This window comes from Oncorhynchus kisutch, linkage group LG3 (genome assembly GCF_002021735.2).
Source record: "Oncorhynchus kisutch isolate 150728-3 linkage group LG3, Okis_V2, whole genome shotgun sequence".
Taxonomy (NCBI): domain Eukaryota; kingdom Metazoa; phylum Chordata; class Actinopteri; order Salmoniformes; family Salmonidae; genus Oncorhynchus; species Oncorhynchus kisutch.
Window position 1 is genome coordinate 57,765,250 of NC_034176.2, and position 13,889 is coordinate 57,779,138.

The 13,889-nt window shown below is 45.3% G+C and overlaps 1 protein-coding gene across 1 annotated transcript in view; it reads right to left on the bottom strand.

Annotated features, from left to right (window-relative positions):
• Window positions 1–527: 527 nt before the first annotated feature.
• LOC109886052 (probable C-mannosyltransferase DPY19L3) overlaps window positions 528–13,889 on the bottom strand; it is a 47,844-nt gene continuing 34,482 nt past the window's right edge. The window contains exons 14-19 of the mRNA XM_031809462.1: window positions 12,418–12,529; window positions 12,073–12,129; window positions 11,680–11,762; window positions 6,165–6,297; window positions 4,942–5,100; window positions 528–4,111 (exon numbers count right to left, since the gene is read on the bottom strand). Of these exons, the coding sequence (XP_031665322.1) occupies window positions 3,899–4,111; window positions 4,942–5,100; window positions 6,165–6,297; window positions 11,680–11,762; window positions 12,073–12,129; window positions 12,418–12,529 (757 nt within the window). The 3' untranslated portion in view covers window positions 528–3,898. The remainder of the gene's footprint in view (window positions 4,112–4,941; window positions 5,101–6,164; window positions 6,298–11,679; window positions 11,763–12,072; window positions 12,130–12,417; window positions 12,530–13,889) is intronic.

Below are 13,889 nucleotides of genomic sequence, written 5' to 3' on the forward strand. Positions count from 1 at the left end.
AAGGGTCAACACTGACTCTTTGCATCAACTTCATGGAATTGTCAATAAAAGCCTTTGAGACTTATGAAATGCTTGGAATCATACTTTACATCATTTAAAAAAATATCACAAAAATATCTAAAGACACTGAGGCAGCAGACTTTGTGAAAATGTATATTTGTCATTCTCAAAACTTTTGTCCACAACTGTAGGTTATTGTCCTGCTGAAAGGTGAATTCCTCTCCCAGCATCTGGTGTAAAGCAGACTGAAGCAGGTTGTCCTCTAGGATTTTGCGTGTGCTTAGCTCCATCCTATTTATTTTTATCCTGAAAAACTCCCCAGTCTCTTCCGATGTCAAGCATACCCATAACATGATGCAAATAAGGATACTGTACAGTTACTCAGTGATGCGTTGTGTTGGATTTGCCTCAAACATAAGGCTTTGCATTTAGGCCAAAAAGTGTATTCCTTTTACATGTTTTTTTGTTGTTGCAGTATTTCTATAGTTTTGGATTATTATTATTATTATTATTATTTTTTTTTGGGGGGGGGGGGGGGTGTTTGTAGAGCAGCTGTAACATTTAAACGATCTAATGACTCTAGCCCTATCCCTATCCCTTACCCTAACATAACCCTAACCATAGCATAAACCAAACCGTAACCACAGTTGCTTAACAACAGATAGTATGACCTTGATAGCATATTGACAGTATGACCATCTGTAGAGCATCTACAGATGAGACTATCTGGACTATCCAAATAAAGTGTGACCATATTAAAAATACCTATTACATTACAAATGTAGTAATGACAAATGATTTTGAAACTTCACGCACAGTAAAACATTTATGACTTCATACAATTATTTTATCAATAGGAGTGGGGGGAAAAGGTATTTGTGTGTTAATAACCACACCCAAGTAATAAAATACAGACAGCACTTCTAACAGTCTATTTCACACTAAAACCTGCTGAATTTGCTAGACAACTTTTCTTTCAATTTGTTTTTCCCATGGCTTGATGTTTCAGAATTGTCCCAATGAAAAGTCTGGTGTTTTGACTAGCCACGTGCGACATACAAACGCAGTCCCAATGAAAAGTCTGGTGTTTTGACTAGCCACATGCGACATACAAACGCAGTCTCAATGAAAAGTCTGGTGTTTTGACTAGCCACGTGCGACATACAAACGCAGTCTCAATGAAAAGTCTGGTGTTTTGACTAGCCACGTGCGACATACAAACGCAGTCTCAATGAAAAGTCTGGTGTTTTGACTAGCCACGTGCGACATACAAAAGCAGTCTCAATGAAAAGTCTGGTGTTTTGACTAGCCACGTGCGACATACAAACGCAGTCTCAATGAAAAGTCTGGTGTTTTGACTAGCCACGTGCGACATACAAACGCAGTCTCAATGAAAAGTCTGGTGTTTTGACTAGCCACGTGCGACATACAAACGCAGTCTCAATGAAAAGTCTGGTGTTTTGACTAGCCACGTGCGACATACAAACGCCGTCCCAATGAAAAGTATGGTGTTTTGACTAGCCACGTGCGACATACAAACGCAGTCCCAATGAAAAGTCTGGTGTTTTGACTAGCCACGTGCGACATACAAACGCAGTCTCAATGAAAAGTCTGGTGTTTTGACTAGCCACGTGCGACATACAAACGCAGTCTCAATGAAAAGTCTGGTGTTTTGACTAGCCACGTGCGACATACAAACGCAGTCTCAATGAAAAGTCTGGTGTTTTGACTAGCCACGTGCGACATACAAACGCAGTCTCAATGAAAAGTCTGGTGTTTTGACTAGCCACGTGCGACATACAAACGCAGTCTCAATGAAAAGTCTGGTGTTTTGACTAGCCACGTGCGACATACAAACGCAGTCTCAATGAAAAGTCTGGTGTTTTGACTAGCCACGTGCGACATACAAACGCAGTCTCAATGAAAAGTCTGGTGTTTTGACTAGCCACGTGCGACATACAAACGCAGTCTCAATGAAAAGTCTGGTGTTTTGACTAGCCACGTGCGACATACAAACGCAGTCTCAATGAAAAGTCTGGTGTTTTGACTAGCCACGTGCGACATACAAACGCAGTCTCAATGAAAAGTCTGGTGTTTTGACTAGCCACGTGCGACATACAAACGCAGTTACAAGCCTGCTCGAGTTAGCGGCAGACGGACGAGCAATATCCCCCATCGTAGGTCGGATGGAAGCCTGAGCTGGAATGGGAAAGTAACTGAAGCTGGCTAGCTCTAGAAAACCCTAAGTAGATCTACTGTAGCTTGCTTTGTAGTACACCCCTCTGGTCTTTGTAGTACACCCCTCTGGTCTTTGTAGTACACCTCTCTGGTCTTTGTAGTACACCCCTCTGGTCTTTGTAGTTGAATCGGTGCTTGAAATTCAATACTTGACTGAGGGACCTTACAGATGTTGTACGTAAGGGGGGGACAAAGGAAGGGGTAGTCATTAAAAATCACGTCAACTACTATTATTTCATACAGAGTGAGTCCATGTAACTTAAGTGATTTGTTAAGCCAAATGTTACTCCTGAACTCATTTAGGCTTGCCTAAACAAAGGGGGGGTGAATACTTATCCAACAACTATATTTTAGCTATTTAATTTTTATTAAAATCGGTATAAAAAAAAGTAAATCAATGACAGAAAATGACAAATCTATTTCAATCCCATTTTGTAATGCACCAACATGTTGTAATGCACCAACATGTTGTAATGCACCAACATGTTGTAATGCACCAACATGTTGTAATGCACCAACATGTGAAAAAAAATCGAAATACTTGGATTTGTATGTTAGCCATAGACCAGTGACCATGAATAGGTTAACCATTCACCTAATTCAACATTGACCAGTGGTCATGGTTTACCCACAATGCAGTCCTTCTACAGAATACTGTATGATTCTGGGGTGTTGAGTTGAGGGAATACACACAGTTAATAAACATTTTCTCATTTAATTTCCATTCAAATACTGTTGCTTTAAATGACCAATGCATCTAAACTGAATTATTAATAAATATGAAAATGAACTATGTCAATGCTCAACATTACATTAGTATGCACTTATTAGGAAAACATAATGGAAAGACTTCTCCCTCGTAAATTTTTTTATCAGCCAACTAAATTAAACATCCAATTTCAATGCAACGGAATGAACGAGCAAATCCTCTTCACAGTGGTATGACTGTTATGCATTACAATGAGAATGCCACTTCCCCTTGATGCACCGCAACTGACAACGTATGCAGAACCTTGTGTTTGAGTGAGAGAGTATCGAAAGAGGAGTCCTCATTAACAAGTGGAGACGAGACATGGCACAGTTTTTAAAATAAAAATGAAGGAAAATGGCACAGGGTGCAGCTATGCAGTCAGGCTGCAGACCCGGCCACCAAAGAGACCAGACTGGCCTTCGCAATAATTACCCACGCTGCTCTAGCTTTCAATCAGCCCCCTCTCAAAGGTCCCTCTCCTCTTTCTTCTCTGCTCTGCCTTAAGTCTGGGTGAAAGCGAGAGGGAGCCGTGAATGTTGTTGTGATGCGCCGTCATCCCTCCTCTCCTGTTTACACATGAGCTTCCTGACACAAAGCCCTGGTTTGATATGCATGTGCTCATCTGCTCGCCCGCCGCAATCAGACGCTGCTCAAATCAGCGCCGTGTCAGCCGGACGTGATTACCTGCCTCGGGCTGCCGTGGCACACGGAGGGATGGAAGGAGGGAGGGCGGCGGGTGGGAGAGTGCAGCCATGGTTCCAGATGAAGTCGGGTAGACCAGAGAGCAGGGAGCGGAGAGCAGTCATCAGGTTATCGACTTGGCAGGGAGCAGGAGGCTGAGTCGGAGACTGGGCGGCGGGCTGGATATGGGTGGGTGGGGCGTTGTTTATGGGGTAACCCAGGGTCTTATTACTGGGTTTTATCCTCCATGGCTACTGGCTCTCTGTCGGCCTTGGCTCTCTTCTTGCCCCTCTTCAGCTTGTAGACGTGGAAGGTCTTGTTTTGGAACACGCGGGAGAAGAGGGCTGTGTAGGCAGGGCCGTCTGTCTTGACGGACTCACAGAAGCGAGGATGGGAGGCGTGGACCAAGTCTGGGTCGTTGTCCCCGGGGCCATCCATGATCTAATCCAAAAAACACAGACGCATTCAACTGTTCAGACATAATGTATTGTCACAAGTAAATAGTACCCTTGAGTTAGATTTGTACTTGAAGGTAAGATGGGGATAACAAACCACAAGGATCCAGGGTATTCAATAATTGACAAAAAAAATACATTTTAAATCGTTTTTTTTTGTTATTCTCTCAATAAAGATTTCTAAGAGTTGAGCCAATCTCTACGTGATGTTGACATGGGGATCACATGCAGTGAAACATTACTAACCCCACATACACCACTCGGGAAGGATGAGACTATGCAAGGCAAGCATGCCTCCAGAAACCCAAACAACCAGTGACTCATTTATTCCTAGCATCAAAAGCGGGAGGAGAGAAAATACATCTTTCAACCAGCGGTGAGACGCAGATCAGAGGAGGATGAATCTCCAGACCCCAACGCTGCCTGTAATTGAGCCCTTTCAAAGCAATCATACTTTGAAGTGTCTATGATTGACAGAGGCTGACAGACAACATGTGATTTATAGGGAGCACATGCAAAACACACACACACACACACCCAAACAACCCTCCCCATCCCAATCTCACAAACACCCAAAGAATCTATCCGTCATTCCCTTTCTCTCATACTGAAGCAGTCCAATCAATATTCCTACTATCGACTCTCTCCCCCAAAAATATATATTTTAACCAAATAATCTGCCTCCTGTTTCAACAAACATGTACACATCAAAACACCCACGCGTATACATACAGCCGCGGGCAGTCATACATTTGTGAACGAGCTGGCATCGCAGAACCCCAACCCCTGCCGTTACAGAACAGAAACGACACCTACGTGTCCGTTGGCCAGGTCCAGCAGGTCTCGGAGCCTGCAGCCCCGGCCATGCCTCCTCTCGTAGCAGACGCTGTCCTCCATCACCACGAAATCAGCCCCCGCCGCGCGCAGGATCCTGTGGACCTCCTCCGGGGATTGCCGGGCGTAGATCTGATACACCTGAAAAGACCAGGAGAGAAAACACACCCAGGGGATAACACACACACACACACACACACGTAAACATGGAGGACAACACAACACAGGGCTCAGACAGACACACACACACACACAAACAGGCATGACTTATTGATAGAGGGCGATGAGTGTTAACAGCGGGCCGTGCTGATGCTGGGGGCTGACGCCTCTGTGGCGCTGACTGGCAGACAGACACGCAGCAGGGTGGTGTGGAGGGAACATTCTGCTCACGTCCCACAGGCAGAGCCAGAGCCCCCAACCTGAGGAGCCCCCCTCCCTCTCCCTCCCACAGCTGCAGAGCTTCATTAGTCAGAACTCTGCCTGAAAGAGCTCCGTGAGCCCCACACCGCCGCACGGCACAGCACCACAAGCTGTAGAGCGCCACCCGGAGAGTGGCAGAACGCTCTGTACCCAACCATCCAGCAGCCCTGCACCGTCTCCTCTCTGCCTGTCTGGCCGCCTCCCCCTCACCTAGCCCCACGTGCTGCGCTGTCTAACGAGCTTTAGAGACGGTTCACACCACCACGATTAATCTCTGCATCTGACAAACGCTACTTGCCATCCCTGGGTGAGATGAAAACACGGCGTCGTCTGGCTGATAAAGTCACGCGCTTCTGTAAAACTGAGGGGAAAGCCAGACAGGAAATATAAAAAGTGACTGACAGCACACTCTCATGTTGAGGCTTATGTGACTCCATTCCCCCGGCCGCGGTTGACGGTCCCCTCCATGCTAATATCACAGCACAGGTACACAGAAGTGGTGTCCTCTCCTTGATAGGATCACCACCCAGGTGAGGTCATGCCTTCTGAATTCCATTCCAATTCTGGAGATGACTGGAACACGGCCCTTTCTTTTCCAAGTGGACAGTTTAATTCCCTGGTTGGCCTGAATTTAAAATGGAATTGACCGCTAACCCCACAAAAACACATATTTACAGGTGTCCTCCATATTACTCTCCCTCTCAGGTCAGGCCTTGTGTTAAAATACAATAAAAAAAAACGTAATTAAGTATAGAAGTAGGATAAGGATAAAGGATTGGTTTTACCTGTCTGGTCCTCTCTCTCAGGGCTCGGTCTTCATAGTGTGGGTGGTTAGTCAGGACTCTCCCTGTGCACAGTTTGATCCCAGCCAGCAGCTGCATGCTCCCAGCAAACACTGCCTTCTTGGGGGTCTTTGAGCTGGAAGACAAGGTAGAAGAAGTGTTTTTCTTGGGAGACCAGCGTTGATACTGCTGAATGCCACACAGAGGTAGAAGACGTGTTTTTCTTGGGAGACCAGCGTTGATACTGCTGAATGCCACACAGAGGTAGAAGACGTGAACACGCTGTAGAGCCCGGTGTATTTGTGTATTTAACAAGGCGGCGTTCATTTTTGTTGGCTTCCTCGTGACTCAGCAGCAGTCGAGTTACCACACGGACATCTGTACTTGCACACTGCAGGTGTCCTTTACTCGACACCATCAAGTTCTTTTGACGATAACCTTCGCAGACATATTAAGACTTTCACTTTTCATTTTATTTTAAGAACAAATACTGGAACAACTTCAAGGAGAGATTGAACGGCTAGCGAAAGGGCAGCCTACTAAAGGCTGCTGGGAACATCAAATAGTTATCAGGAAATAAATAAACCATGTTTATCTTTCTTTCGCCAAGGAATCTTTCTCAAGGTGTTCTAGAGGAGGTGGTGGGTGAGGACTCACAGGAAGGACAAAGCCCGGTGTGGAATTTGTTATATGAGTACAGCCTAGAGAGGCTGACTCTTAAGTAGAGCCTGTTACTGCCGCAGCCCAACCTTGGGCCTGCTCGGTCTCATAACACTGATCTCCGCTCATCGACACAGTGACTCATCCTACACCGATACATGCCTGAGACTCCCTCTGACCAGCGACACAACTCAGGGGGCGTTTAAAAAATAAATAAATCACGAGCCACAACACAGAAGACGGAACAATCATTATGTTTACAGTCTGGTCTGTATACACTCTCCCTCAACCCTGTCTGATTGCACAGATACACTCGTGTGGGGAGAGAGTGCGTTTCCACTCATAGCAACCATTTCCAGTAATAAATATGTTGGTGGTAATTGTTGGTAATAACTGAGATATCAGGTAATTTCAGGCAGAAATAAGCAGCACAGTGTGCGCATAGTTGGTTGAGAACCACCTGTGGAGCTGTTGTTCAGGTATTTCACAAATCAATTAGGCAGTCGAGAACAGCACAAAAGAGCATAAGAAAAGGGTAGTTTGCTCAAACACACACACACACGTAGAATTAAATGATTTCAGTTTAATTTACTATTCCCTGGTGGAGGAGTCATTGTGTTATCTATATTAGAAAAGGAAATCGAATCGCTCACTAACTCTGTAAGGGATCACAGCAGAGCCTCTTTCACAGCAGCTATTAGCTCCTCCATTCCTCCCCCAAACCTCATGTTGATTTGCCGTTAAAATCCACATCACAGAAAAGGGGGGATAGGTTGAGACCGCTGGCCCCCTCTGGGCTCTGGGGGGAGAGATAGGACGCCCCCGCTAGGAACATTAGCAGCTTGTGGGGCTAATCGCCAACCACCCTGGGCTGTGTGTGATGGGGTGATGGGGCTGACCTCTGACCTGCTCTTCCGGGTCACTTCCTTCCTCTCTGTGGGAGTTTGTGTTTAATTACTGCATATTCAAGTGAGATTCCTCAGACCTCAGCTGATTTCTATTTCATTTCAGATTTATATTCTGCTATCTAAACGCCCGCCGCCCCGGTGACATTATAAAAATGTATTAATGCTGTTAATAGCTGGAGAAGACGGACACGGATGGTGATTAAGCGTGAAATTGGTATGCATCAATGTGCCTGTGTGTTAGTTATGCTACATGCAGAGGTGGGACTATGTCATGCAGTAAATTAACACCATTGTACACCTGTTGATGCAGACTTTAAAGTGGTAGCGCTGCCGGCAGAGAGAGAAAGAGAGCAGATGGGTGGAAAGTTTCAGTGCCTACGAATCAGAGAGTAAAGGAGGAGGACAGCCTACTAAAATGTCTACACAGCACGAGTCCAAGAGAGGCAGGTACGGGAGGGAGGGGGATGCTAACAGCTCTGAGATGCTAACGGCTGAGATTTGTAGGGAGCTCAGGTACGGCAGAGACGGAGATCGAAACAGAGATGGGCCTGTCACGTCCATCCTAAGATCCTACAGCTCTGCTCATCCTATCTGACTGGCCGATCTGCTCTGCTCCCAGCTAGAAGAGACGGACCGCCACAGATAATCGGCTGTTACACCAACAAGCCACTATAGTGGCCAATTCAACCGCCACAGAGTCCAGAGACTGGGCGGAGGGTGATGATGATTGATTGACTGACTGAACGGTTGAGAGAGGGAGGGTTGGCAAAAATGTTATTATAATGCAATTTCACAGTGGGCGAAGTCACCAGCTTTCCATTGATATTATCCTGAGGGGGGGTATAACTGTGGTTCATACGAGGACAGACAAGAGTTTTACTTACTGCTACTGAGATCCTCTGGAGACTATGTATAACAACTTCAAATCAAACTTCAAATTTCGACAAATTATAAGGAAGAGAAAAAAATAAAGCTGACAGAACGACAATTAGCAATGAGTGAAAGTGGAGGATATGAGCGTATCAAAAACATGAAGAAATACAGTTTCCAGCGCGAAAACGTCCTCATTGTTCCAGTCGTGAACAGCCGCTCTTACAGCGACAGAAGTTTCCCTGGGAAAACAAAAGCTTCATTTGTCTTCATTATTCAAAAACAAGGCAACATTCTGAAATAACTCAGCTTTCCAGACTCAAAGGGGATGGCGTGACAACATTAACCACCGAACAAAAGAGGGGAAATTAATTGCATAGCAGCCAAAGCTTAAATGATAAGGGTGTCTGTGATGACGGCGCTTCACAATGCTGTCAAAAGACAGAAATGACAAGACACCAGCACAACTTAAAAAGGGCACCATCACGAGTGGAGCCGGCACAGTCAAGAGAGAAATTATCAAGCATTTTCGTACACAATGGCGAGCTACCACTGACCTCCTGCAGTTAGCAGGAGGAAGCTGGATGGGACTCACAGACTCACAGACTCCGCTTTAACTGAAAAAGAAACAGTCAGCAAACAAGTCTTCTTCTTCTCTCCTTAACATCTCTGTTGCACTGTTTAAATCTCCCGAATTCTACAGATTTGCTACAATGTAACTATTTAAAAAAGTGCCCATGGATAGAAGGTATGTTCGAGTACGTTCCCCGGCAAGATTACCATAACAAATCAATGAGTACTTCATGTAAAACACTGTGAATGAGACAGAAATATATGTTCCTATGTTTTTTTTGTTCACATTCGCTCTGAATTTGTGATAATGTACAAACAAGAGCAGCTTTGCTCTGCCCGAGTCTCATGAAACACGATCCCCGCTTAACTCTTTCATCTTAAATGTAATTAGCGCATGGCAAGAGGCTTAATGCGCCAGCACCAGCGAAGGTAACGCTACACGCTAATCCGCCGAGCAAATTGGATTTTCTCTGGAGGAAGAGAACCTGTGTCATTTCACAGAGTGAGTCTTTTTAAGGTCGGTCCTCCCCAGTCAGTCTCTCTCAGAGCCAAGGAGCCACGCCAAATTCAACATCCATCTCCGATCACATCAGGACTGATTGGCTTGATAAAAAACCCTTCCACAGGGGCCTGGGCCACGGGCTGAACCACTGCCAACAGCTGGGTCCTCGCCAGAACTCCATGTCTTATTCATGCGCCACAAGCTCACCAAATCTACATTTCACACAAACACATGCAGTCACAGGCAACGATGGTGGAATTTGATCTGTGGAACAAAGCTAACCTGATTTGCGTTTGTTTGACATCCACGCGCGTGTGCATCTACAGTTGAAGTCTGAAGTTTACATACACCTCCAAATACATTTAATCTCAGTTTTTCACAACTCCTGACATTTAATCCTCGTAACAATTCCCTGTCTTAGGTCAGTTAGGATCACCACTTTATTTTAAGAATGTGAAATGTCAGAATAATAGCAGAGAGAATGATTTATTTCAGCTTTTATTTCTTTCATCACATTCCCAGTGGGTCAGAAGTTTACATACACTCACTTAGTATTTGGTAGCATTGCCTTTAAATTGTTTAACTTCGTTCAAACGTTTCGGGTAGCCTTCCATAAGCTTCCCACAATAAGTTGGGTGAATTTTGGCCCATTCCTCCTGACAGAGCTGGTGTAAGTGAGTCAGGTTTGTAGGCCTTCTTGCTTGTACATGCTTTTTCAGTTCTGTCCACAAATTGTTTATAGGATTGAGGTCAGGGCTTTATGATGGCCACTCTAATACCTGCACTTTGTTGTCCTTAAGGCATTTTGCCACAACTTTGGAAGTATGCTTGGGGTCAATGTCCATTTGGAAGACCCATTTGCAACCAAGCTTTAACTTCCTGACTGATGTCTTGAGTTGCTTCAATATATCCACATAGTTTCCTCCTTCATGATGCCATCTATTTTGTGAAGTACACTAGTCCCTCCTGCAGCAAAGCACCCCCACAACATGATGCTGCCACCCCCGTGCTTTATGGTTGGGATGGTGTTTTTCGGCTTGCAAGGCTCCCACCTTTTCCTCCAAACATAACGATGGTCATTATGGCCAAAAAGTTATATTTTTGTTTCATCAGACCAGAGGACATTTCTCCAAAAAGTACAATCTTTGTCCCCATCTGCAGTTGCAAACTGTAATCTGGCTTATATGGTAGTTTTGGAGCAGTGGCTTCTTCCTTGCTGAGAGGCCTTTCAGGTTATGTTGATATAGGACTCGTTTTACTGTGGATATAAATACTTTTGTACCCGTTTCCTCCAGCATCTTCACAAGGTCCTTTGCTATTGTTCTAGGAATGATTTACACTTTTCGCACCAGTACGTTCATCTCTAGGAGACAGAACGCGTCTCCTTACTGAGCGGTATGATGGCTGCATGGTCCAATGGTGTTTATACTTGCGTACTATTGTTTGTACAGATGAGCGTGGTACCTTCAGGCGTTTGGAAATTGCTCCCAAGGATGAACCAGACTTGTGGAGGTCTACATTTTTTTTCTGAGGTCTTGCCTGATTTCTTTTGATTTTCCCATGATGTCAAGCAAAGAGGCACTGAGTTTGAAGGTAAGCCTTGAAATACATCCACAGGTAAACCTCCAACTGACTCAAATGATGTCAATTAGCCTATCAGAAGCCTCTAAAGCCATGACATAATTTTCTGGAATTTTCCAAGCTGTTTAAAGGCACAGTCAACTTAGTTAGTGCATGTAAACTTCTGACCCACTTGAATTGTGATACAGTGAATTATAAGTTAAATAATCTGTCTGTAAACAATTGTTGGAAAAATGACTTGTGTCATGCACAAAGTAGATGTCTTAACCGACTTGCCAAAAGTATAGTTTTTTTTAAAGAAATTTGTGTAGTGGTTGAAAAACGAGTTTTAATGACTCCAAACCTAAGTGTATGTAAACTTCCGACTTCAACTGCATGTGTCGCATGTGCGCAGATTAAAGCAGAAATACATCGGATTTTTTACCTAATCCAGGTCATCAGCTCAACGGTGTCAGGGTCGTAGAATTCTCTCAGTTCTGATACTTCCGTCATCAGTTTGGGCCAAAACTACAGAGAAACAGCATGAAGGAAAAATACCTTTAAATAACCAAACTCCACAGAAACACATCAGCGCACAATAATCACTTTCATATAACTATATAATATTCACACATCCCAAATGACTGCCAATTCATCTGTACTGTTGATAGAGTGAGGAGAGGAGGAGAGGAGAGAGCCAAAGTCCTTAACACACTAGTCACCAGCCGGTAGCCGCTTCCATTTTCAACTCTGTATCAGTTCACATTTACTGCAATCTCTGTGGGTGAGAAAATATTGTACTGCAAATTGTGATGAAATAGCAAGGCAAATGTCTCACCTTGCAACATAGAAATCCCAGAATGGCAAGTGGAACTGTGTACCTGATCAGCCTCAGCTGCAAAATGAGAGAAAAAAAAATAACCAGGGTGAACATTACAATCTGTTGTGACATTTTGTTTCTCTATACAGACATCTTGGTTTAAATCGGTTGTTACCATATTGCCACCTACTGGATAAGATTGTAACTGTTCAGCACTGTACAAGCAAGCTACCATTTCAATGTGTTCCTATTGCTTCAGTGTAGGGCTGGGCCATCTCATGGTGGAATGCAGAACCTGCTAACAGGTACTGTGCTCACTCTTCTGTTAAAAGAAACCTTAGGGATCTGAGCTGTTGCCTTTACCTTTGTTTTAGTGTTACAGTGGATCGTGTTTAGGCAGAGGGACCACAGCTCCTTGCCACACACGCCATAGGCAGCAAAGGCACACATATGGCCAGTCCACAGATATTTCATTCTGGAGAGAGGAAAACAACAGTGTATTTAAAAGATCAGAACAACCTTATTTCAACTTTTTTTTCTTCTTTGCAAAACGTACTTGGCGCTATGAGGAAAATTATCAGCTGCGTTCTCCTTATATTATGAGGCAGAAAAATAAACATCACAAATTGGAAATGATCAAAACGATCAAAACGTTTGGCAAGATAAGGAGAGAGAGGGTTTGGCGAGAGAGGGTTTGGAGAGAGAGGGTTTGGAGAGAGAGGGTTTGGAGAGAGAGGGTTTGGAGAGAGAGGGTTTGGAGAGAGAGAGGGGGTTTGGAGAGAGAAAGAGGGTTTGGAGAGAGAAAGAGGGTTTGGAGAGAGAGAGGGGGTTTGGAGAGAGAGAGGGGGTTTGGAAAGAGAGAGGGGGTTTGGAGAGAGAGGGGGTTTGGAGAGAGAGAGGGTTTGGAGAGAGAGAGGGGGTTTGGAGAGAGAGAGGGGGTTTGGAGAGAGAGGGGGTTTGGAGAGAGAGAGGGGGTTTGGAGAGAGAGGGGGGGTTTGGAGAGAGAGGGGTTTGGAGAGAGAGGGGTTTGGAGAGAGAGGGGTTTGGAGAGAGCGAGAGAGGGTTTGGAGAGAGCGAGAGAGATGAGAGAGAGAGGATTGGAGAGAGTGAGAAGAGAGGAGAGAGGAGAGGATTCTGGAGAGAGACCGAGGAGAGTAGGGTTTGGAGAGAGAGGGTTTGGAGAGAGGGTTTAGAGAGAGGGTTTGGAGAGAGGGTTTGGTGAGAGAGGGGATATTTGAGAGGCAGGTTTGGAGAGAGAGGTTTTGGAGAGAGAGGGTTTGGAGAGAAGAGGGTTTGGAGAGAGAGGGGGTTTTGGAGAGAGCGAGGGAGAGAGTGAGGAGAGAGGTTGGAGAGAGAGAGAAGACGAGAGAGAGGGGGGTTTTGGAGAGAGAGACGAGAGGGAGGGCCCCGAGAGGAGAGAGAGAGAGAGCAGAGAGATCAGTGGTTTGAGAGAGAGAGGGTTTGGAGAAGAGAAGGGGGTTTGGAGAGAGAGAGGGGGTTTGGAGAGAGAGAGGGTTTCGGGACGAGAAGAGGGGGTTTGGGAGAGAGAGAGGGGAGTTGGAGAGAGAGAGGAGGGGTTTGGAGAGAAGAGGGGGTTTGGAGAGAGAGAGGGGGTTTTGGAGAGAGAGAGGGAGGGGGTTTGGAGAGGAGAGGGGGGTTTGGGTGGAAGAGAGAAGGAGGGGTTGGAGAAGCAGTAGAGATGGAGGTTGGAGAAGAGGAGAGGGAGTTTGGAAAAAGAGAGAGGGGGGTTTTGGAGAAGAGAGGATGGGGTTGAGGGGGTGGGAAGAAAGAGGAGGGTTTGGAGAGAGAGAGGTGGGTTGGAGAGAGAGAGGGGG